This window comes from Colius striatus, chromosome 1 (assembly GCF_028858725.1).
Source record: "Colius striatus isolate bColStr4 chromosome 1, bColStr4.1.hap1, whole genome shotgun sequence".
NCBI lineage: Eukaryota > Metazoa > Chordata > Aves > Coliiformes > Coliidae > Colius > Colius striatus.
In genome coordinates, this window is record NC_084759.1 from 133,010,882 (window position 1) to 133,036,035 (window position 25,154).

A 25,154-nucleotide genomic window follows, 5' to 3' on the forward strand; every position below is an offset into this window, starting at 1 on the left:
TTTCAGGGTTTCATATAGCAAAAATAATATTTATTGATGGCTGAACTCCAGACCTTGTCATCTTCTCAGATCTTCTCAAACACCTTCATCCTTCTCCCTCATTGGTGTCCATCTCTTGGATATTTGCAGATATTTTTGCTCTCTGCCTAGCTATAGTTGCTGTTTGACTAATCACTGCTAATTCACTTACTGTTTCCACTCACAAGGTCACCTGCTTCATCCCCACAGTCACGTCTGCACTCTTTCCCTACTACATTGCATGCAAATTACTGATGCTCTTCTGAGAGGCTTGGACATGAGGAGGATATTTTTGGTGCTGAGCCCTCAACAAAGACACAGCTGGCTCCAGGGTCAGGAGGTAATGTAAACTTGTCTTGTCCTGCAGCCTCCTGATGAAGAGGAAACTCTTCCTCTACAACTTCAAGAACCTGCGCTGGGCCAAGGGCCGGCGTGAAACCTACCTCTGCTACGTTGTGAAGCGCCGTGACAGCGCGACATCATGCTCCCTCGACTTTGGATACCTGCGCAACAAGGTACATGGAGCACCTCAGCACCCTGTGCTTAGATTCCTGCTGAGGTGCTTGGGCCAAGAGGGGAGAGCAGCTGACACATGAGCCCATGAGCATAGGCACTGCACTGCGACGTACTGCTTGGGGGATGCAGCCTCCAGGTAGACCTGTACTTTATGCTACCCTCAAGTGTGTTAGCAGCAAGACATCCATGCTCCCTGCTGCGTTATCAGCCTACTCACTTTTCTCCTTAACTCCCAGACATTCCTCTTGTACGTCCCTACACATCAGTCCACTCTTCTGCTTTCTGGTCTGTCTTCCACTTATGTACAACTGCTCCTTCTCCTTCTGTGCGCTGATCGCAGGACTTTTCCCCCCCTTGTTTCTCCTCCCCTCGCACCCCATCCAGCTCACACTTCCCTCTTCACTCCACTTACACCCTGTTCCATATCTCCCATCACCTCATGCCTTGCCCTTCTCCCTCTTTCATGAAGATGGGCTGTCATGTGGAGGTGCTCTTCCTGCGCTACATCTCAGCCTGGGACTTGGATCCAGGCCGCTGCTACCGTATCACCTGGTTCACCTCCTGGAGCCCCTGCTATGACTGCGCCCGGCACGTGGCTGATTTCCTGCGTGCCTACCCCAACCTGACCCTCCGCATCTTCACGGCCCGCCTCTACTTCTGCGAAGACCGCAAGGCAGAGCCTGAGGGACTGAGGCGCCTGCACAGGGCCGGGGCACAAATTGCCATCATGACCTTCAAAGGTGAGATGTGCAGATGAGAAAGGAAAGTTAGGGGGGGCTAGCAAGGTTCAGGAGGGTGGGAGAAGCTAGGACAAGGAGTTGCAGGAGATGGTGGTGGGATGTGATGGTTTAGTGATGCTAGGAGAGGTTGTTGTCCTCTCTGAGACAGTCTTGAGCATTCTGTAACTCCTCTGTGCCTTGCACAGATTACTTCTACTGTTGGAACACATTTGTGGAGAACAGGGAAAAGACTTTCAAAGCCTGGGAAGGACTGCACGAAAACTCTGTCCACCTGTCCAGGAAACTGCGACGGATCCTCCTGGTGAGGCCCAATTCTCATTCTCGTGCTGGTGCCTCTTCCCCTAAGCTTCTTCCCCTACTCCTCACTGTAGTTTCTCTGTGCTCTTGCTGCCCATCTCTGTCATCTTCTATTTCATTCATTCCTGTGTCTTTACTTTTCATGTCCCTCATGTTTCTTTCCCCCAACTTCCTCCATATCTCCTCTCCTCATTCTCTTCCCCTTCTTTCACCTCTCATCCTAACTCCTACCATTCCTTCCTCCTTCCTCATCTTCATAGGTTCCCACTCAGTGGACAACTGACCCATCATTTATGTTTTGTCCTGCAGCCACTCTATGAAGTAGATGATTTACGAGATGCCTTTAAAACTCTGGGTCTTTGAAGTGAAAGTCATGATCAATCAGAAGACACCACAAACACTTGTTCTTTGATTTCCAGCTCTCTCCTTTGCAAAAGATCTTTATCTTCTTCCCTCTTTGCAACTCCCTTCCTTCCAGCTGTGTCTAGAGTTAAGACTACCCTTACTTTTTAATTTTCATGGAGAATTAGCCTGATCTTCTGAAGACACATTCCCCAGACTCACACTTCTTCCATTGCCAGCTGGGAATAGCCAGGACTACAGTGACATTGCCAGAGAGAGACTTGCTCTCCCTCAGTTCCTGCAGAGCTAATTCAGGTGGCCTACTAAATGGAGTTTGGAGTTGAGCCTTGCCCAGGTAGGAGCAGACAGCCTGCAAAGCTGATTGAGTGACCATGTACTCACTGGCACAACTGGCACATTTCTTGAGGGCTTTGGGAAGCATGTCTCTAGGCTCTAAGGGCTGCATTACACTGAGCTCTCTGTGTTCTCTTCTGTGAAATAGTTCATTAGCCCTTTTGGATGTGAATAGGAAGATGAAATCCAACATCATTTAGCCTACATCCTAATAGTAAAATCATCCAGTTATTCAAAAGCTTGATTGAGAGTATTGCAGTAAGTCCTGGGCAGCCCAGGTAGCTTAACTAAAAAACCAAACTTTAAGCCAGTGGGTCTTCTAAGCAGACTGTGTGCAGGCCCAGGCCCTGTAGTGTCTCCTGCCTGGAAAGCAGGAAGCTTCCATAGTTATAGATACCGGTTGATGCCCTAGGAAAGGTTGAAACTAGATAATAAAAACCTAAAATGAAAGGAGAAGACTTGCTGGCCAACATTTTCAAGTGAGCACTGCAATTCTGGGTGTCCAGCAAGACATTTCTCATCCAAAAATAGGAAGTTCACTGAAATCCTTTTAACTATGTGGAGAGCCATGACACCTCAGGATCAATACTGAAAGGTGGACCTCCCACCCAGCCAGGAAAGGAGACATCAAGGCACTTCATCTCTGTGATGTGTTTGTGGTATACCTCCCCTGGAAAATATACTTCATTTCAACATTGTATTGTCCCTCAGACTTAGTTTCTCATTCATGCAGGTTGAGACTATGAAATTTTAGATGGTATATTGGCATCCACTTCAGTCACCATCTCTTTCTTCACATATACCAGGGAGCAGCACCACAGCTCTTGCTACTGGAGTACTTTTCACCCACTGAGCATTTCCTCCTGGGTCAGACCTGCAAAATGCTGTTAAGTTAGTGTGAGGTTAGTGGTTGAACTCAATGATCTTAAAGGTCTTTTCCAATCAAAACAATTCTACGATTCTATGCTCCCTCCCTAGCCAATTGTTCTCTACTGGGGGCAGCTTAGCAGTCTCATAGTCTTCCGTTTTTTCAGGCCTTTTACTGCCCATAGTATGGCCAGATGTTGGCAACTGGACTGAGAGGTGGTGAGAAAAAACATCCAATATGAGAAAACGTATACAGCCTGTAGATAGGTATCTTCTGTAGGGGGCAAAATCAAAAGCACGCTCCTGCCTGGCAATCACTGTGTTTCTAACCAGGAGACCCCATTAGCACACAGTCTTGTGGACACAGTCTTTACCAAGTTGAAGACATGGGTTCATGATATACACCTACTCACCACCAACTTCCCACTACCTGAATTACAGATTGTCCTCTGCAATCTAATCTCCTGAGGCTTTGCAAAGGCCTCATGTCCCACACTCTCAGGGTGCTCTGTCATTTCTCTCATGGTGACTGTGTGTTCTCTGCTTCATCCTGTTCCTCTTTCTGGGTAAGGCTGGAGGCTCCTGTGTCATTCCTCAAAACACCTCCTCTGGTGACGGGCCAGCCGCTGGAGGACAGCACAGAGCCTTGCTCCCTCAGTGCCTCCTCCTGCTAGGAAAGGTCATCACTGGGTGGATCACATGCTTCCTACAACTTCAGACTCCCAAGGCACACTCAGCTTGAGGAATTTTGACCAGGAATAGCAATGAGAGTTATTTGCAAAGCATTAATTTGCAAGTGCAGTGATGTATATTTGTTTGATATGGTAGATATTATTTATATAAGTAAAGGTCTTATAAATAAGCATGTGATTTCGTCTTCATTTTGGTACCACATGCATGAGGGAAACAAAAGTTGACACAAAGGAATGACATATCATCTGTCCTTTCTGATTTCTGGAGAGACGAGCTGGCACTATACTATTACACTGTTTTTATCCCTTTCACTTGTGTCCTGGTTTAGGCCCACCAGGGAACAAAAGACCACGATTAGCCTCAAGTACCAAAGACCTGAGGATTGACAAAGGGCAGGGAGAGCTTAATTGCTGCTTAAGGTCCAGGACAAAACAGACTAGGCTACTCAGTTTGGGGAAGAAAACAGAAAATACTTTAATGCAACACCAACTAAAGCATAACCATAAAACCCCAAAACATAAACATAAAACAGCACAGAGTGGTACAACAATGAAGAGTCCGACTAGCCCTTTAAGACCACCTTCTCCCCATTCCTCCCCTCTTCCCAGGCTCAGAGTCCTGATCCCAGTGTTTTTACCTCCTCCCCCCATGAACGGCCCTGGGGGGCAGGGAGTGGGGGTTTCAGTCAGTCTATTCCTGATAGCTTCTGCCATTTGTCTCTCCTCAGGGCAAGTGGGCTCTGCACCTGTCCTCCCTGCACATCCGTGGGGTACCTCACACACACGGCAGCCCTGCACGGGCTGCTCCGACGTGAATTTATCCCAAAAGCTGCAGCTCCTGTCTGCCTCTTGTGTGGGGCTGCTCTGCAGCACACAGGCTCTCCAGCACGGCCTGCACCATGGCTGCGTCCTCACACAGTCTCTCACCAGTCGAGGTGCACTCACACAGAGCTGCTGGTGGCTCTCAGTCCTACCATTGCCCTCCATGGCTTGCAGAGGTACAGCCTACATTCTCACCATGGCTTGATGAGGGGTCTCTGGTCTGATGATCCTCCTTCCTTCCTCCTTCTCTGACTGTGAGGTCTGCGTGGTCACCTCCATCTTGTACCACTCTTACACCTCCTGGCAGCATGTCAAATTCCCATCCCTAAATAGTGATCACAGAGGTGCCAGATTGGCCCAGCTGGGCCAGAGGTGGGTCTGAACCCAGGAGCCGGGGGAGAGTCCAAAAACTCTTTACCAGGTCTTCACTGCAACCTGCTCCCCCTGTTACCAAGCAAAACCAGCTCCTTGCTAAACCATGACAACTTGTAACTTTGAAGTTGTTGTCAGCGTCACCGAGCAGATGAAGTGTTCAGGCAACACATACTTTAGAAGCACTGCCAAAAATGTGTGATATAAGAAGATGCTTCCTTCACTGATTGCAAGCCTATCATCCCCATTTATGAGTCATAATCGACCAAAGTTGACACAGAACTGCTGATTCAACATACTTCACAAACAAAAAGTGTAGACACAAATGTGACTTGGACCAGCCAGCTTGAATAAAGATGGTAGGGACATGTTAATGCAGCTGGCAAGCTACTTCGAATTATCAGAAACAGGTGCTGCAAGTTAATCAATTGGGCCCTGGGTGAACACATGGGCAGAAGCAGCATATAAGGAAGTAGCTAGCAAAGGAAGGGTGGCTTTGAGTTAACTCTGTTGGTTGTACTATGTTGCCTGTGTACGTCTCTGCATGTGCATTACCTAGATTCTCTACATCTTTGAATGAATATAGCTTGCACCACTACAACATTTGGTGATCCCGATGTGATCAGCCAAGTTTGTTGGATTGAGAACCCTTGGCAGAAAATTGCTTGGATTCCTGTCTGAAAAGGCAAGTGGCCCAATTAAACCGGTGTAGTGGGAAGATGATGAGCAAAGAGGAAAACCTTATTGACACCCTCCAGCATATCCTTGCCGAGAAAGCATTTAACTGTGAAAGAGAGAATTTGTTAAGACTTGTAAGAGGGGGACAGGAAGTAGGTCTCTTTGTCTCCCCACAGGAAGTATATGAAATGGGACATTGGCAAAATCTAGGAGACACGTTGAATAATGCTATTGGCCTGTATAAACTAGTATCATCCATTCTACAATAGCTAGAAGCTGAGTGTGCTACAGCTGCAGCTGTGAACACAGAAAATGCTATATCATCTGCGTTCCCAGTAGATGCTAAAAGGATTCTTTGGAGGTGGCAACTTTATAGTGCCATCATTTCCACCTCTAGAAGAAATACTAAGAGATTCTTCGGAGGTGATAATGTCATAATACCCTCGGCTCCACCTCTAGAGGAGGAGAGTATGGATGTGAGCCCACCCCCACCAGAATCCCCTGGAGCACCATTTCACGAGCCAAATGCGTGCATTGTTTCTCCTCCCCTCCCACCCACCCTTCACCATCCTGCCCCATCCCATCCTGCTGCTATGCCTGAAGGAGTACCTGGCAGAGAACAAAAAGTTTGCTTTGCCCACAATACTGCGGATCTGCCATTGCCCCTGAGCTCATCAATCCCTGAGTGTATTTCTCTTCCATCATCACCCCCAACATCTAGTGAAGGGAAAGATCAACAAAGACAATTGTTACAGGAAGTATTAATAAAGCATGGAGAAGATATGAAACGGACTTTGTCCCACTTGGAGGAACTGATAGAAAAGCCAAAAGCAACAGCTAATCAACTGTTGAAATGGATTAACAAGTTAACTAGACCAGAGATTAAAGTTTCACTCCCACAGGTGCTCAGAGACCCCCAGCAAGATGACTATGATCTGGCTAAGAAATGGAGAGGCCTCATATGTGACGCAGTAATTGAAGGAGAATTAATTCCACAAGCCTTTCAAGTAATAACAGCACATAATAATGCTACACAACGACAATCGGCACCTTTGGATTGGAAGTTGGTAAGGGAAGGCCAGAAAGCTGTGATGCAATATGGCTTGACCAACCCATACGTTCAAACGTTATTGGATCATATTTTCGCCAGTGGATTAATGACTCCATTTGACTGCTGGAAACTAGCAGAAACCTTCCTGAAGCCCACTCAGGTATTACTATGGGAGTCTGAATGGGAAAAAAGAGTCGATGTGGCAATAGCAGAAAATATGGACTTACAGCAGGGAGATCCATGGCGAGACTTCACAGCGGATATGATGTTAGGAAAAGGACCGTTCGCTGACCCTCAGGTACAAGCCCGATTCCTTGAAGCTATTTTGCAACAAACACAGACACTGACTTATCAAGCATTTAAGATCATCCCTGATATGGGGGTGCCAGTTCCCTCATATACAACCACTATACAGAAACCTAATGAACATTTTATGACATTTTTAGACCATCTAAGAGCAGCTCTGGATCGTATATGTCATGGTTTAGGCCCATCAGGGAACAAAGACCACGATTAGCCTCGAGTACCAAAGAGGCTGAGAATTGCTCAAGGGCAGGGAGAGCTTAATTGCCGCTTAAGGTTCAGGACAAAACAGACCAGGCTACTTGGTTTGGGGAAGAAAACAGAAAAATAATTTAATGCAACATCAACTAAAACATACCCCCAAAAACCCAAAACATAACCAAAATGAAACAACACAGAGTAATACATCAATGAAGAGTCCAACCAGCCTTTTTAAGAACACCTTCTTGCCACACCTCCCCTCTTCCCGGGCTCAGAGCCCTGATCCCAGGGTTTTTACCCTGTCCCCCCCGAACGGTTTGGGGGGGGCAGACAGTGGGGGTTTCAGTTAGTCTGTTCCCGATAGCTTCTGCCGTTTGTCCCTCCTCAGGACAGGTGAACTCCACGCCAGTCCTCCCTGCAAGTCCGTGGGGTAACTCACACGCATGGCAGACCTACACGGGCTGCTCCGACGCGCACTTATTGCAAAGGCTGCAGCTCCTCTCTGCCTCTCGTGTGGGGCTGCTCTGCGGCGTGCAGGCTCTCCAACACGGCCTGTGCCATGGCCGTCTCCCCACACAGTCCCTCGCCTGTCCGGGCTCACTCACATGGAGCTGCTGGTAACTCTCAGTCCTGCCATGGATCTCCATAGGTTGCAGGGGCACAGCTTGCATTCTCGCCACGGCTTGCAGAGGGGTCTCTGGTCTATTGCTTCTCCTTCCTTCCGAAGGGTCCGCGTGGTCGCCTCCATCTTGTATCACTCATACACCTCCTGCCTCGCACTTCAAATTCCCATCCCCTAAATAGTGATCGCAGAGGCGCCAGATTGGCCCAGCCGGGCTGGAGATGGGTGTGAACCCAGGAGCCGGGGGAGAGTCCGTAAACTCTTTACCGGGTCTTCACTGCAACCCGCTCCCCCTGTTACTAAGCCAAAAGCTGCTCCTTGCTAAACCAGAACAGTATACCAAACATGTCGGCTGAAGTAAAAGCGGAAATGGGATTACACTTAGCAGTTGCTAACGATAACCATGACTGCAAAAAGATCCTGCAGGCTCTCCCACGGACAGCAACTTTGGTCGACATGATAGAAGCCTGCTCTCAAGTAGGATCATCAGCACATTTAGCAATGGCAACAGCATTGAAACCATTAGTTCGACAGCACAAAGGAAATCAGAGGCCAAAATGCTTTAACTGCGGAAAAATGGGATGTGAAAAATCCATTGATATGGACAAACAGCTCCATCAGATCATCAGCGTCCAATGGCAGATTTAATGGTAATTGTTACAAATGTGGCAAGTTTGGACACAGAGCCACGGAGTGCCATTCTTGAGTGGGCAGATACATAATGCTTAAGGGAAATGGGTTAATGAGCACAAAAAGGGTGAGCACGATGACACAAAAACACCCTTCAACAGGCTGCCTGGATGGCCTCAGATCAGCCACTGCACTAAACACAGGAGTGGATGTGGAAACAGCAGTAGATGTAACCATCCACAATACGGATATAACGGTTATCTCATCCAATGCCATTGGACTCCTTGGCTATGGTTTAAGTGCTCTGCTTTTAGGATGGTCATAGGCCTCTTGACAGGGTATTTTTGTGCTCCCCGGTGTTATTGATGCAGATTATGAAGGAAACATTGGAATTATGGTTAAAGTTTGGCAGGACCAGTTTATATACCTAAAGGAACTAAAATAGCTCAATTAGTTCCTTTCAGGGCTAAAGTTCCATTTGCAGGAAGTCGTGAGCATCGAGATGGTGGTTTTGGATCCACTGGAATACCTGAGGTAAGACTTGCAATGCCACTTTTGCAGACAAAACCCACCCAGATGGTTGTATTCCAACATCCAAATGGTGAACACATGGTTGGGTACAATACGTTACTGGATATGGGAGCAGACGTTACTATTGTTCCATTATCCTATTGGCCAAAAAGCTGGTCTTTAGAGAATTTAGACACCCCTGTTGTTGGAGTAGGAGGAACACAGATGACAAAAATTAGCAGACACCCAATTTCCATACGGATACAGGACGAAGAGAATAGCTGTGTAGAAATTAAACCCTGTGTAATGAACACTTTAGTTTGGCTTTTAGGTAGAGACACCTTAAGCCAAATGGGCTTTCATTTGTCAAATGAAAATTTTTAATGGCGGCCATTGATGGGCGACCAATCCTGAAGTTAACCTGGCTCACAGATAAACCAGTTTGGATTGATCAATGGCCGCTAAGCAAAGAAAAGCTCGCCCACATTCATGAATTAGTAAATGAACAATTAGAGAAAGGTCATATTAAGCCATCCACTAGTCCATGGAATATACCAATAGTAAAAATCCCTAAAAAATCAGGGAAATGAAGGCTGTTACATGATTTAAGAGCTGTTAATGCAGTGATGCAGGATATGGGTGCTTTACAGCCAGGATTACCCTCTCCTGCAATGCTTCCAAAAGAATGGTCCCTATTGGTGATTGACCTAAAGGACTGTTTTTTCACAATTCCTCTACATGAGGATGACAGTGAGAAGTTTGCTTTTACAGTACCATCTATTAACAAACAAGAACTGGCAAAATGATATCAATGGACTGTTTTACCTCGGGGAATGAAGAACTTGACAACTATTTGTCAAACTTATGTTGCCTGGGCGCTAGCACTTCTGCGCAAAAAATACCCTCATGTTTTATTTTACCATTATATGGATGATATCCTGATTGCAGGAGAAGACCTGGACCAGCATCAGATTCTACAAGAAGTGAAGCGACAGTTGAGCATCTCCGGGTTGGTGATCGCACCAGAGAAGGTACAAATGCACGCATCTTGGAAATATTTAGGTAATATTATCACCAGTGCATGCATTTATCCTCAGAAGGTGTCAATTAAAACAGAAATTGCTAATTTAACAGACGTTCAAAAGCTAATAGGTGATATCCAATGGGTATGAAGTATATGTGGTATCACAAAGGAGGATCTTGCGTCACTAATGCCTTTGTTAAAGGGCTCAGTAGATGCTGACAGTGCGCGAAAACTGTCCCGGCAGCAAATGCAAGCAATAGAAAAGATAGGAAACAAGATAGTCAATAACTGCAGTCATCAATACGATCCTGACTTGTCAATTAACATTGCTGTGATCAGTCAAAACCAGCATGTAGTGGCAGTCTTGATGCAATGGGATTCAGTAGTGAAAGACGCACTGAGGATCCTGGAGTGGATATTTTTGCCATATAATTTGCAAAAAACCAATTACCACGAGACTAGAAGCAATTGCGAAAATAATAGTTAAGGCTAGAAAACGTCTGCTGGAAATAGCAGGGATTGAGGCAGACGTCATTTTCGTTCCTCTCACAGATGAATTCTTGAACTGGGCACTGCAACAATTCGATGAATTACAATGGGCCTTATTGTCGTATCCAGGGATTATAAATAATCATTATCCGGCCCATAAATTGTTTTCCATTAAATTTCAAATGGAAGACCGGCCGTTGAGATCAGCAGTACCCGTTAAAGGCCTGACTGTTTTTACTGATGCAAGTAAGATCCAAGCCAAAGCAGGAGTGGTTTGGTGGGAGAATGGAAAATGGCAAAATCTAACTGTTCATATAAGGAGGTAGCTAGCAAAGGAAAGGTGGCTTTGAGTCAGCTCTGTTGGTTGTACTATGTTGCCTGTGTACGTCTCTGCATGTGCATTACCTAGATTCTCTACATCTTTGAATGAATATAGCTTGCACTGCTACAACAAAGAAGAGAAGCAGAGATGGAAAAACTGTTTTCCAGCTTTCAGTATTGACCTGTACAACACCATTGTCATTCTCAGTGAAATTGTCAGAGAGCTACTAGAGAAAGTACTGTTTTCTAAAAGAGCAGTTGAGACACTGGCTCTTGCTTAAGTGCTGACAAACACTGAGTTGAAGATATTTGTTGAAACGTTACAATTGGTGCCATTACACAATAGGAGAAAAAATCTAATGAGTAAATGCAAAGAAATATTCACTGCGTTCAGAATACATCTCAGGTTGTTGCTTCTGAATCTAAAGCAGATTAAGTTTAGAGTGGATTATTGAGCTAATCCATGTGGTTTAGCTACAGGAATTTGGCTCTTCTACTACAGAGACTCTTTTTAACTGAACTATTTCTGTTCTCAAATACCAATTCATATTATTTGTTAGAAGGTATACTTTGAATTAGCATTCTTAATTAATCCAGTCTCAAATGCAATAGGTGTCTCTGCCAAGGTGTCTCTACCTGGAGGATGACTGTTCTGTAGCAACATTACTTTTTCAACCTAAGATTTTTTTGCTTGCTTTGTAAGTGGTATATAGAGGGAGCATTTCACTACTGCTTATATATTCTTGAGTACCACTTATGGTTACGGCCTGTTCCTTATGGAGAAAGTGGCTGTGCTATTCTGTATGTCACCTTCCTTTACATGCATCCAGGAAACAGCTAACCTCTCAAGTGATTTCTGGGAGGATGTTTCCTCCCAACAGTGTGGGGAACAGCCAGAGCAGAGGCCTATGGAGCCATCTGAAAACCCCAGTCTCATTTGGTCTGATGTCCTGTGGTTTTTAGCAATGAAGAAGGCAGGGATGCATCTGAACAGCCATCCAGCTGCTGCCCCAAGCCTTGCTTTTCACAAGTGTGCGTGCCTCTCCCTTCTCTTGTTACTCACACCCTAAGGACAATGGCCACAATTAATGAGGAGATACAAAAGATTCCCTAGCAAACCCAGCACAAACACAAGCTGTTGCCAGATCTACCCCTGCAGCTGGATGTGTGACGCTTGGGGTGTTTTTCGTGTGCTCAAGCAGTATCCACCATTCCCTTAAGCACTCCTTCAGGGGGCTGAGGGGTGCTGAAGAGGAAACAATCCGGTACACAGGCTGCCATCAGCTGCTTCATCTCCACCAACCCTCATCCTGCACTGCATATCTCTGCACACAGCTGCCTGTGTGATCTTTTGGCAACTGGACCTTCAGGACACATCCAGCCCTACAAAAACTGACATGTGCAGGGTCAGCCTTTGACAGTGGAGGAAAATGGATAGACAGGGGATGGAATGGTTGTTGGTGTAGTGTGGAAAACCACTGCCATCTCCTGGTGCTCGGGAGTGCCCTTCAGGAGGCTGTTGGCCAGAGGGATATTGCATCCTGCTGCCATCAGCTCCTGGAGCCCAGCTCTGACAACCCCCAGACGGGCCCACTGAGGAGCAGGACACTGACATCATCCCCACAGCTGCACACAGCATTGCTCCAGGTCAGTACACAGCGTCCTTGGATGTCATGTTGAAATAATAAAAACCAGATTACTGTTAACAATGCAGAGGCACACTCCAGGCCCTTGCAAATACAAGGGAAATTGTCTCCACACACCCACCCCCTCACCCTCCCTTGCTCTTTCTGCCTCTCCCACATGGTGATACTTGGAAACTAGGACAGAAAGGGGTTCCAGAGCCATGGAGTTCAGTCCCCTGCCACTTGCCACTTCAGAGCTTTTTAGCCTAGATGTATACGTGTCCAGCATTGTCTTCTAGCTCATGTTTTTCTTTCCCACCTCCTTGGTGCTGACCCTTTGATGTCTCTATGAGCAGAAATTTCATTATTTAATCACATATGTTAAATACTCACAGTGATTCAAATCAGATTTGGTGTCAGAGGAAATGGAGGGGTTTGGCACAAAAGAGACCATTTGTTCTGACAACGCTAGCAGTGATATGCAGAGCAGGGGAAGGAGAGAGCGAGTTGCTGCAAGAGCAGAGGTCAGAATAGAAGGGTAGGAGCCAAAGTGTGGCAGGTGTTTGGAAGGCTGCCTTTGGCTTTTAAATCTTATCATCTACTTTTGTAATAGGCAGACTTCCCTTCAGACTCCCAAACCTGCATCAGATATAGCTAAAGCACCGTTACTGTTGCTGCTGTTGCCATTATTAAGCATACCAGTTGAACGACTGATGTGACTTTCAAAGGTGCAGGGCTAATATTAAGAAAGGTAATCTTCCTGCCTACAAGGGGCCTCTGTTCTCACATGAGTGAGTGCACCCAAGTTCCAGGGAAGCGAGGATGTTGATGTCTCCATCCTATGTTCTCGTTATTAAATGACAGTTAAGAACTTATCCTACTCTACAAGCTGGAACAATATTTTTGCCAGTCCAGAGGGACAGAAGAAGATGAGAGCAGACCAGCTCTCTTCTGTGGTTACCTCTCTAGGCTACCAGTGTGTAAACCCAGCTGTAGGCCCTTCCCCGCAACTAGAGCACATCAGGGATACAATAGAGTGCAAGTTCACTCTGGCAGCTTAAACCAGTGTAAGAAACTTCACTGGGCTGACTTGGAACTGAAAACTTCAAAATGGACCATAGACAGTTAGTCCTCCTTTCTTGAGTGCGAAAGGGCTGAGCCTTCCAGGAAGAATCAAGCACTCTGGCTAATTCCTAAAAATTAGTACATGCACTTGGGTTAATTCAGGCACTTCTGTGCAGCTGAATAACTTGGTAACACCTAGAGCTGACACTAGTGGTAGCAGAACTGTGACCTGTGACGGGGAAGATGATGCCAGAGACCTCTGCCTCATTATGCCCTGGTGCTTAGCTGTAGCAGGAGGCTACCTCCAGCCAGATGTGACTTGGGGAGGCAGGGGCATCAGACTGTGACAGCGTTCTCTTCAGAATCCAGGGTTCACTAAAGAGTATGACACCATCTCTCATGCTTCCTTGTTCATAATTTCTGCTTTTTTAGGTGTCCTCCTTCTTCCTTAGAGATAGTTCAACACATCACAGAACCATCACCACTGCAGAGTTCTTGCCTAATGAACTAGGACTGCTGCTCAGCAAATAGGCACAGCTCTGGTTCACCTCTCTGACTCAGACTCGGTTGATCACACTCGATTGTAGTTGTTACAGCCTCCATAAAATTCTGTCTCTGGGTTTACCTGTTTCTAAGATCCTGATTCATTTTTTCTTCCTGAACAGTAGTATAGCTGCTTATGCTTCAGAAAAAAACTATTGAGTACGCAGAAACCATATTTTTCCTTGGAAGAGGTGAAGAGAGCTGCAGCCTGGGAGTGTGTCAGGTAAGAAGTGTTACATCTTTTCACTTTGTTATTTTCTTCCCTAGTATTTGACTTTCAGGAACCCAGTGTGGCTATGTCTCTCTTCTGGGAACTCTAGCAACACTGATAAGCCCTTCTGAGAAGGAGGAACAAAGAAACAAGAAGGTGGACAGAGAAACAGATAATTGCAGAAAACAACAAATGAAAATCTGTAAGAATCTGAGAGCCAATATTGTAAGTACAAGGAACTGAAAAGGGACCTGCGAGTTCTGGTTGATAATAAACTAAACATGAGCCAGTAATGTGCCCTCATGGCCAAGAAGGCCAATGGCATCCTGGGATGCATCAAGAAGAGTGTGGCCAGCAGATCAAGGGAGGTTCTTCTCCCCCTCTACTCTGTCCTGGTGAGTCCTGGAGTCCTGTATCCAGTTATGGGCTCCTCAGCTCAAGAGGGACAGAGAACTTCTGGACAGAGTCCAGCACAGGGTCACCAAGATGACCAGGGGACTGAAGCCTTTTCCTTATGAGGAAAGGCTGTGGGACCTGGGGCTGTTTAGTCTAGAGAAGATGAGACTGAGGGAGGATCACATAATATTTACAAATGTCTAAATGGTGGATGTCAGGACGTTGGGACATCCCTTTTTTTCTCCTGTATCCAGTTACAGGACAAGGAGTAATGGGAAGAAGCTGTAACACAAAAAGTTCCATTTAAACATTAGGAAAAACTTCTTTACTGTGAGGAAGCCTTGGCACAGGCTGCTCAGGGAGGATGTGGAGTCTCCTTCTCTGGAGGTTTATAAAACCTGCCTTGATGTGTTCCTTGTGACCTGATCTAGGTGGACCTGTTTTTAGCAGGAGGTTGGACTAGATGATCTCTAAAGGTCCCTTCCAACCCATACCATTCTGTGACATAAACCAGGACATCCCTGTGCAGGCATCCGCTGTTCCTTGGAGAGTCAGTATACTCTTCCCAATACTGCTTTGAGATAGGATGATAGAACAGCAGCTAGTCCCAACAGCTTCCAGGATGCGTGTCTTAAACTTATGAGGTTGCATACTTGTCTCATTCCTGCTAGTAATGACCTCCTGTTTAATGCCCAAAGATATTCATCACAACTTGGAAAGAATAGCACCTGTCTGAGACCACTGCATAATGCTAAAAGTCCCTACATTAAATGAAACTGGGGAGCCTGGTGGGATCACACTTTCTTTCTCTATCAATCATTTTGTCCTCTCTTGTCCTCATGTACATCCTGTCATGACTCTTGGTTTTCTCCCTTGGCCACCACCTCACCTTCATCCAAGGCTCTCTGGCCTTCCGTATTAGCTGAAGTTCAAAGCAAGAATAGAGTGCTTCTTGGTGCGCCAGGAATAACCCCTGTACTGCAGGAGAGGCACTGTCCTCTGCCTTGCCTGAAGGGAAACTATTTCATGGTTCCCTGAGCTGGGTCTTGGACTGCAACAAAGTTGGAGGGTTCACAGCAGGATCTATACCTCCCCCTTAGATGATACTGCAGGAAAAAGCAATTCATTTGGATCAAGCTGCCACATTGCTGTTATAGTACTGAGATCAGCTTTGGGCTGGTATATTCCTTACTGGACTACTGGTCCTTTCTCATGTAGAACGATGCGGTTGACACAGTTCTAGTTTCTAGACCATCTAGATTAGTGCTACTTACTGAAGGCTCCTGTTCTCTTTCTTGGTTCCTCTGAAACAAATTCTCTCACATCAACCCACCTTCTCCTCCTAATTCAAATTCACATCTCATTTAATCTCCAGACAATATCATCCTCCTACTCCAAAGACCTGGGCTATCCAACAGCTGTCATCTTCCATAGAGCTGGAGTTTTAGGTCCAATGCGCTCCTACATTTCCAAGGTCAAAGTCTGACTGCACATTTATTCTAAGGTATGGAAATACAATGGCACCTCCCAGCATTTTTAGCAATGTATTGGCAATTTCCACAGTGCTGTTGGTAAAGCCTTCTCAGCTCTGTGCTAAACTGGGAGCAAGATTCTACAATGTTTCAGTATCTTTTGCCAAGAGATATGAAGGGATCTTCAGGTCCTTCAGATTGTTATTAAAGCTTAGGGTTTCCATTTCGTTCTGACCATGGAAGTTAAACATTGTTGTAGAGCTTTGTGCTGTTGTACTTTATAGATTAGCAGATGAGACAACAGCTAGCTTCTGCAGCACAATGAAGTTTCGAAGCAAAACACAAACTAAGGTGTTTAAGCCTAATCAACATATCGTCCAGCAGACTTGCCACATTCCATAGCAGGCCAGTAACTTAAATGTTGCTGAATGGTTATAGACCCTGATGTACTCAACTACATGTAAAGTGATTTGACCTCTTGCTAAGGAAATAGAATTAACACTAGAATGGTCAGAAAGAAGGCATGACATCCAACCTGAGGTCTTGGAAAGGGAGAGGAAAACTTTAGCCATGCTATACTTTGCTTGGAGTAATTTTATTTAGTCAGTGTAGAAACACTCCCCAGCAAGCTGCGTTCACCTTCAGATGCTCTCAGGCAGCAGGGGCTGGAGCTGCTTCCTCAGCTTCAAATTTTATGGCCATCTTCATTGTCTGTTAAGCATCTGGGGACTTTGGTGTTGCCAAAGGATGTTGTACATATTAATCAAGTAGAAGAGACAGGCATGGTTCTCACCAGCCCCCATCTTACTCTTCAAATCATTTATGCCTGCATTTTACAGATCCCAGCAGCACCACATTCCCCAGTGAGACCACATAAAGTATCTCTTGTTTGTAGGGGCTGGGAATTGTGAAACGTGGAGCTCCCAACATTTATCATTCTTGTGTTTTGCATTAATTGCAGTGTAAACTGAAAATGGCTGCAAGGCCCAACACACCTTTAGTTCTTTTTTTGCTTTATGCCTCTAGAGACAGCTCAGAGCTTTCAGTATTTCCTACCTCACTATTAGCATTTCCATCTGAAAAAGCAGAAACTTGTTGCTGTGTTCCCCCAGTCTGTAAAGAACAGGTAGGACTGAAGAGTGTGGAATTACAAGGGAAGGATGCATGCCCATGAACTGAACAAGAGAAGCAAAGTTTCCACAAGCTGATGTTTTCCCTTTTATTCTGTTGCTTCTACAGTTATGGGGAGAATGAAACCTTAACAAAGCAATATAATCCTTAGTAATATGATCATAGAATCATATGCTGTAATAAAAGCAGTAGTATAAGAAATATTATGTAAATGCAGTAATAGCATGAAGTATTTTCTGAAACATACATAGCCATATGTTGCAGTTTGGGCTCAGCCAGCAACATGCTTGTTTCACTCCTCCCCACCTTGGTTGGATAGGGAAAAGAATCCTTGTCCAAGGGACAAGTTAAATCCCTGTCCAAGGTAAAGACTTATGGGGTTGAGATAAGAACAGTTTAATGGGACAGCATAAAGAAAGAAGAAATAATAATAGTAATGTTAAAAGGAATATACAAAGAGTGCTGTACATTGCAATTGCTCGCCATCCAGAGCCCAATGCCCAGCCTGCTCTCAAGCCTTGATTCCTCCTCTGCCCCCTAGCCAGCTCCCCTAGTTTATCTACTGAGCTGAGCATGATGTCATCTGGTATCCAATATCACCTGGGAGAGCTTGGTTGGATCCCCTGGCTGTGTCCCCTCCCAGCTTCTTGTGAAAACTAACTCTATGTTAGCTGAACTCCAGACATCATAAAAGTGATCTGCATAGAAATTCTATAAAATCCAGAATGCTTCAATAATCTCTTTGGAACAGCTCAGACCATGGAAAATGTTAGTTGCTAGCCTCTCAAGAGGCCACTTGCAGAATCTCATTGTAGGATGAGACATGAAAAGGCTTGATTCTGAAGTATGGTCTCCATTCCCATTGAAGCCTTGTAAAGATCGAGAAGCACTGTTTGTCCTCCTTGCCTGGTTGCATCATCTGAACTTCCTGGTGGTTTATGTCCTTCTGTTGTGTCCAGTACTTAGCAAAGCCTTGTCAGTGATAAGAGCCTTCTCTGGTGACAATATGAAGCTCAAAGTTCAAGGCTTCAGTGGAACAGGCTGGCAGAGACTGGCTTTTCCAGTCTTATATTTAATGTTATGATGAACAAAGTGATCTTGAAAGCATGCTGCCACTGATGCTTGCTAGTATTCAATATTCCAGCAATGGAGGAAGTCCCTAGCAGGGAGAAAGAAACATGAATATTAAAAATTAGATGTCAAATGCTGAAGTTGTCTCTTCAGTGTGATCCAGAGTTTGAAAATACAGCATCTAGTGCAAGAGATTGTTCTGATCCACCTTTAGCAAGTTAGATAAGCTCCCTTGGGACACAGCTTTCCAGGCAACAGGGTACCACTTTGGAGTTTACTGTGTAAATCCCTCCTGGAAAGATAGACCACTCAGAAATGGAAGGATATAAAAGGGGGCAGACTATGTAGATGGATGGAGTGGAGCTAGATCCTGTGGAAAGGCAGAATTTTTGGGTTAGAAAGACCCTCTGGAGTTCTCAACCCAACAACACATTTGCAATATAGCTAACTCCAAAGCCTGATTTGCCTGATCAAAGTGTCTCCAGGCATGGAGGTCTGAGAGCCTCTCTGGGCACCACTCACAGTACAGCATCACTGTTCAGGGAGACTTTCTGTCTAGTAGGAATTCCCTTTGTTGGAACTTGTGACTGTTGCCTCATTTTCCATCTGTGCAGCTTTGAAAACATGTTGGCTCTGTCTTCACTGCCTTTATATGGGCAGGAATATGGGGGGAAACTTTGTTGTTTTTTCTTTAGGTCTAAAAAAGCAAGTTCCTTCAGCCTCTCCTTGTAGGACAACCACTCCAGTCCCCTGATCATTGCAGTCATTCTCCAACAAACCCTGTCCAGTTCCTCAGTGTCTGTCTTAGGTGACAGAGGCCAGGACTTGACACAAGGGTCTGTGTTTCTCTGGATCACATGCCTGGAATTCTCCTCTCCTCATTACACCTCTGTGTATTTAGTACAATGGAGATGGGTGTTCTCAAGGGCTGAGCAGACAAACTTTCCCATTTCTTCTGTGGAAGGTTGATGGTTAGTCAGAACTATGGATAACAGTCCCTAGTCACCTTTGTTTTAGGTGTGGCTTGAGTTTGGCTGAGACGTCAAAGCAGTTGAGCAAGTGCCTGACTTCCAGTATGAGTGTCCAGTGCATGCTTCCTAGACACCAGGACTCTGCAGTGATCAACCAGGTTTCTGGGGCACAGGGAGTGACAGGTCATTTGTTAGGTGTCTCTTTAAAATCAAGACCTGAAGGGCATATTTGCCTTGTACTGCTGCACAGGGAACAGTGCGGAGTCAGCTGTAGTTTGTCAGTACTCACAAGCATTTAGCAGACAGTTCTTTTCAGCTCCCTGTTAAGTATCACACTACACATTTGAGTTTGCGTAAACTGCTAAATTATTTAATCATCTTGGACATAAAGATACTCGAGAAGGCTGAAAGCCAAGGGAAAAATATTCCTTAAACAGTTATATTGCATTAACTTTACATTGATCAGTTAGCTGACTGACTGGATAATGACACAGTGTTATGTATCCTGTCACCTGAATGCCTCTTTCAGATAGTTAATAATTAGAAAGGTCAGATCCTGAGGTATTGAAAGACCTAACCCCTACCATTCTATGATTCTATAAAAAGTTTGGGGTGGATGGAACTGAAATGAAGTCTAATATGTACCTTTTCTTCGGTCAGAAATAAAACATGACAAACTGGTTAGTTTTTCTTCCTCTAGACTTTAAGTTCCTATCTGTATTATGAAGCTCTGTGCACCTCTACCGCCTGCTATCCATTCTGCTAGACCTCATTCTACATATAGGTACCAGCTCAAGCAAGAACTGGCTTACCCCACAAAGGGTGGCTGAGACAGAAAGTTAACTGCAGTCCTGGTCTCCTCTCCTGTTCTGTGAACCATCTTCTTCTTGCATAGTAGGATAGTAGGCCATACTTCTGCAGCTGTGTGAATTGCAAGAAATAGGCAGTGCAGATCTCAGTCATATGCTACTCTTATTTGTGAATTCTGATACTGAAAGTGGATCCACCCACCTGGGATTTTTACTTGCTCAGAACTTAATTGAGGCCCTGCCCTGAGAGGTAAAAAACGTGTACTTGAATCATGTTTACACAGCTGAAGGTGCTTTGGGGACCAAATACCTCCAGTAAGCTGCAAGCTAACAAACTTGTAGGTGATGCCTGTAAAGGGTTGAAATAATTTACCCTTTCCTTAGTGAAAAACCTGAGTATTGCTAAATCTTTTCTCTACTCCTGGCCATAAAGGTACAATCCAGCAGCATAGTCCTTAGCAATCTTTCACCTGTTTGGCCTTCTGCTCAAGCAGTATCAAGCCAATGCTTATTTTTATTACAATCATTTACGCCAACACTATTGCTGGAATGCTCCAAATCTCGCTTTCCTGGGATTTAACATCACTTTTCACTCTCTGTGTTTTCTTCAAGTGCCTACTAACCAAAAGGATATGACGGAGCTCTGTCCAGTTCAGAAAGATGTATGAAGCAAAGTTCCAGGGCCAATAATCATCTTCTCCATGTTGATATGCAACAAATGTTTTCCAGCAGTAATTGTAATCTGAGAAAAGAGGTATCCAGTCACTCTTGATGAAAGGCATGCCCAGTCCTTTCTTCTTGAATGTGTCGCTAATTTACTTTTTTCTCAGTAAGACAATGGTAAAGAGCAGGATAAAGATGTTAATCTGAGGGTATTTATGCAAGAGACCAACAACGACTTGCAGCTACACAAATAAGTTAGTGGAAAGGGGAACCAAAACTCTCTAAATAGCAATAAGTCTATAAAGGGGAATTGCCAGAGAAGAATGATCACTACAGTGGCTTGGGCAATCCCTATCACAGACAGCACAAGGGCATAAAGCCAGTGCATGCTGGCCAGAGAGAGGGTATCAATGAGTAATCAGCTGTTTCTTTGGGAAGGACTAAAAAGTGAAGTTGCACATGCAGTGAGGGCTGTTTAGGCATATCTTTTTACAGCCTTGTGCTTGATCACAGCAGGTTTCAGAAAAACAATAAACTTCTTGTTTCAGTCATGAATCTGTTTGACTTAACCTCAATCAACAGGCAAAACCTGGAGTGAACACCTCAATATTTAGCAGTTTCCTATTGATCTTAGTGTTGACAGGATGGCCAGAGCTTCTGTCAATGGTCTGGTGATATAATCCCAGAGACTGATTCCCCAAAATAAGCAAAGTCCTTTAAACTGACATTTGACCTGGTAGGTTTTGTAGCTGCATAATCCAGCAGTAAGTATTCAGATAGGTATGTGACATTAATCTCTTCTAATGTACTTTTCTTTCTGTTAGCTATTTGCCTGGACTATTTTTACAGCCAAAAAATCAACAGGCAAGCAAGATATATACATAAAAAGACACATATGCAAGATACGTATTTTGTGATGCATCATCTGAAAGTCTTCTTTAGACATGTCTCCTCTTCTTCAATTACTTGCTGCAGCTGGAAAGCTGTTCTGAATATACTGGCTAGGAGAGACAGGTTCTACCTTATACTCACTATTTTTCACTTATGTAAAAGGGGCATGGCTTGCTAGAGAAAGACAACTCTCCTTGTTCAAGAGGAAATGACTGTGCTAGTCCTGATGCTGTATGGGACTGGGGAAGAAGCCAGGCAGAAGATAGCAGTGTTTTTGCACTCACTAGTCCTTCCCAATGTCAGTCATCACCACTATAACAAAGCACAGCAGCTGAAAGTGCACATACTCTCTGAACTTTCAATCCATTCCTAGACAAAGCCAAAGAGTAATTAGATTACCTGCAAGATTCATGATACGTATGACGACTCCATTCATCACCAGGTTCCTGAGACCTTTCCGGTTACGGAAATCCAGGTGCTTGAATAGCTTGGCTGCATATATTTTCAAGGTCACATTGGAATGTACCCTCAAAAACTCCAAAATTCTTCTGGAGCATTTCCCACAAGGGGTAACAGATAGGACCCAGGTGATGGAGCAAGAAACTGATGGCCCACCCTTGAAACAATTTTCCAGGAAGTTGACTTCTGCATGTTGAGTAGAAGTGTTTGAGCACCAGTTCCTCCAGATGGTACCTCTGCTCCACCTGACTTCATACAGCAGCTGTACCACCTTTGGATGTTGGCCAGGCAAATAATTTCTTTTGAAATCATTAGGCTGTATCTTCCACCTGCAACAAGAGTACCAGCACTACTATGATCCCAGCACTTCAATGGTGTTTGGTCCCATTGTGCATTGCCTGCTCTGTACATCAGCCAAGCCTTCCACTCTGTCTTCTCATCACAAATAAGCAGCTTGGAGAATGTTGCAATCTGATGATCTAAATCTGGAATTTGATGGAGGCTCCAGAATTATTCTCCTAGAGCAACCCTGATGAAACACTCATAGCACATTCTTGAGAGGATAAGCCCATTACTGCTCTGAAGTCAGCACTGGTCAAAGCAGTAAGACAACAGGAAAAAGATATCAGGGAAAAGGATGGTAAGAGGAAAACAAGGTACAAGAATTCTTAGCTTTGCTTATGTCTGGAAATTGCTGGGGGGCCCAGACAGCATATGGTAATAGAACTATATTTCTTACCCTTGGTTGTCCTTTCTAGGTGCAGCATCTGTATGGAAAATATTTGTGAGTTATTAAGGACAGTAGATGAGAAAACAAAATTTATTCTATGCTTCCTGTCCTGTCTCCTTGTAGTCTATACACTTCCTGCCAAATCTTTTTTATCTAAAAGGATTTAGTAATCTCTGCAAAGCAGGATAGCCACTCTGGGATGCAGGAGTGGTCAATTTCTAGCTAGGAGCTAAACCTGATGTCTGTTTAAACTAAGCCATACATGAACCTTCACTCATTTTGCAACACATTCATATAGGCTGTGATCTCACTCAAGTTTAATTTCACTGATTTCAGCAGTACTGCTTCTGTTTTTCCTCTCACTAACTGAAGAACAGAATAAAATCTCTTCTTCCTTTGTATCTTCCAAACAAGTTCTACTAGGCAAAAAGTGAGCTATTTTCCTGTTGGTACTCATAATCTCGATCTAGAGAAAAAAATTCTCACAGCCAACAGTTCTTTCTTTTCTTGGTATGACACTTAGTATGTTTCAAAAGCTGAAAAAAAAAATCAGTGCCAAGGAAAGAATATCAGTGAAGAGAAGAGGGTAATTTTGTATTTATAATTACCTATGGGGTGGCACCACAGACCTGCTTGATTATATAGACTTTGTCTCTTGTAGTGGCAAAGAAGTTTGGCCCTATGACTCATTCATCCCTTCTCAGCTGACAGTCAAGAGGAAAACAATTGCAGGTGATCAAAGCCAGTTATTTATTTTGTAAAAGTTCATCCATAGCAAACTTAAGGATCTAAGAATCCTCATTTTATTGAAGAAAATAATTAATTTATCTATAACATGAAAGGCACTTTTCCATAGACCTTAGGTCTTTAGGATGAGGAATTATGAAATATACACAGTGAAATTACATTTCAGAAGGAGTAAAATAGTCTTCCACATCAAGAGAGACCTGATCAGCTCCTTGCAGTCTTCTTATAGTGATTTTTTAAGAGGCATTTTCTAGTTGTTTATTGCATTGAAAACAAACAGGTGAAAAGATAAGATAACTAATTTTCTCCATTCTCAATTGCCTTTGAGATGTCTTTCCACATTGAGAAGTCTTTTGGAATTTGAATTGTTCCTGCCTAATGCCATATCAGGGCATTAAAATTTTGAAGCTGGACTTAACACTTAAGACACAGTGACAAAGAGATACATAGTAATCCATTCAAAGAGAAAATACACACAAATCCACAAGTATCTCTTGTGTGTCTTCTTGTGTCAAGACATACATTTGTCCACTCACCAATTCTTTAAATACAGCTACAGTAAATATCAACACTGAACATGTTAAAATAGACCTGCTTTTCATATATCTTCTCTTACCTCTGTCAGCGACAACAGCCATGGATATTTCTGGATTAATCTGTCGTCTCCTGGGTGAAGGATGTCCCTTTATTAATCTTACATTTGTTTCAGTTTCTATTCCCAAAGACAAACTTTGAACATTACTCATCACGATGACTTCCTCTAACGCAAATTAAGTACCCCACTCTCTGTGAAACTGAAAGCAAGTTCCTGGCAGCAAAAAGCTGCAAAACAGGGTGAGTACTATTCAGAAATGGGTTGCAGATAAGGTTGGCTGCCAGAAGCCAGAATTAACCATTGAGCCATTTTTGACAGTGCAGAATATAATTTAAGTGTCTTTATTACCACTAACCCCAGAACAGAAAAGCATCTCTTCTCCAGTCACCTCACAGTGCACCAAGAGAGAAAGAGCATCTACACATATGGCACCAAGTCCCATAGCTGTGGCAAGGTAGATCACTCTTCTGGAACCCAGATATCAGAAAGTTGAGGAGAATCCCGTGGAAAGGGAAACTGAAGATGTCTTCTCCAAAAGCCTGTGCTTTTATGGGTCTCCAGCAGTTGGTGATGGCTACTGTCATTTTCTTCATGGGACCACTCTGTGAGTTCCAAGGACCACCTGTGCATCCTTGAGCCTGTCTGTGAGGACAGATCTACAGCTGTGGTCAGCAACTAGGCAGACACTCTTAGGCCAACTTTAAGCACGTTGTCCATCATCCAGGAGAGCTATGATAATGGACATCATTTTGTGGGGAAACACACAGATATTTATGAAACTTTACAATTGAGAAGAGCTCTGTACTCATGTGGACACCATGAGAGACAAACTTGGTGTGTATCTGCAGAAGATATTGGTCATAACAGATCAGTTCTCTGATGTAAAAATAATAGTCTTTTCCAGTGCTGAGGAATATATTCAGTGT

The 25,154-nt window shown here is 44.3% G+C and overlaps 2 protein-coding genes across 4 annotated transcripts; one reads left to right on the plus strand and one right to left on the minus strand.

The window, feature by feature from the left end:
- Nucleotides 1-377: 377 nt before the first annotated feature.
- AICDA (activation induced cytidine deaminase) lies at nt 378-1,934 on the plus strand (the record flags this gene model as incomplete). The annotated part of the gene is made up of 4 exons (XM_010197636.2): nt 378-533; nt 1,004-1,274; nt 1,460-1,575; nt 1,881-1,934. Coding segments are annotated over 4 exons (597 nt in total), but the record flags the coding sequence as incomplete, so codon positions are not given.
- Nucleotides 1,935-17,201: 15,267 nt separating this feature from the next.
- On the minus strand, nt 17,202-24,348 carry APOBEC1 (apolipoprotein B mRNA editing enzyme catalytic subunit 1). 3 transcript variants are annotated; one of them, XM_061988822.1, is made up of 7 exons: nt 24,250-24,348; nt 22,896-22,923; nt 22,313-22,485; nt 22,097-22,189; nt 20,767-20,885; nt 20,147-20,255; nt 17,202-18,451 (listed from the first exon to the last, which is right to left on the minus strand). In XM_061988822.1, exons 1-7 carry the CDS (start codon nt 24,269-24,271, stop codon nt 18,321-18,323), a joined length of 675 nt encoding a protein of 224 aa, XP_061844806.1. In that variant the 5' UTR covers nt 24,272-24,348; the 3' UTR covers nt 17,202-18,320. The 3 variants fall into 3 exon arrangements, with proteins under 3 accessions (XP_061844806.1, XP_061844805.1, XP_010201589.2); XM_061988821.1 differs by having other exon boundaries at nt 17,205-18,451; nt 22,097-22,485; XM_010203287.2 differs by lacking the exon at nt 20,147-20,255 and having other exon boundaries at nt 18,338-18,451; nt 22,097-22,485.
- Nucleotides 24,349-25,154: the final 806 nt, after the last annotated feature.

What these genes read in the sequence shown, in the direction of transcription:
- APOBEC1 (XM_061988821.1), bottom strand. Translation starts at nt 24,271, where the DNA reads ATGGCTGTTGTCGCTGACAGAG. An exon ending in ACGTATCATGAATCTTGCAG is followed by an intron (nt 20,886 to 22,096) that starts GTAATCTAATTA and finishes CTCTTTTCTCAG; the next exon opens with ATTACAATTACTGCTGGAAA. An exon ending in AGCTCCGTCATATCCTTTTG is followed by an intron (nt 20,256 to 20,766) that starts GTTAGTAGGCAC and finishes CAATTCACACAG; the next exon opens with CTGCAGAAGTATGGCCTACT.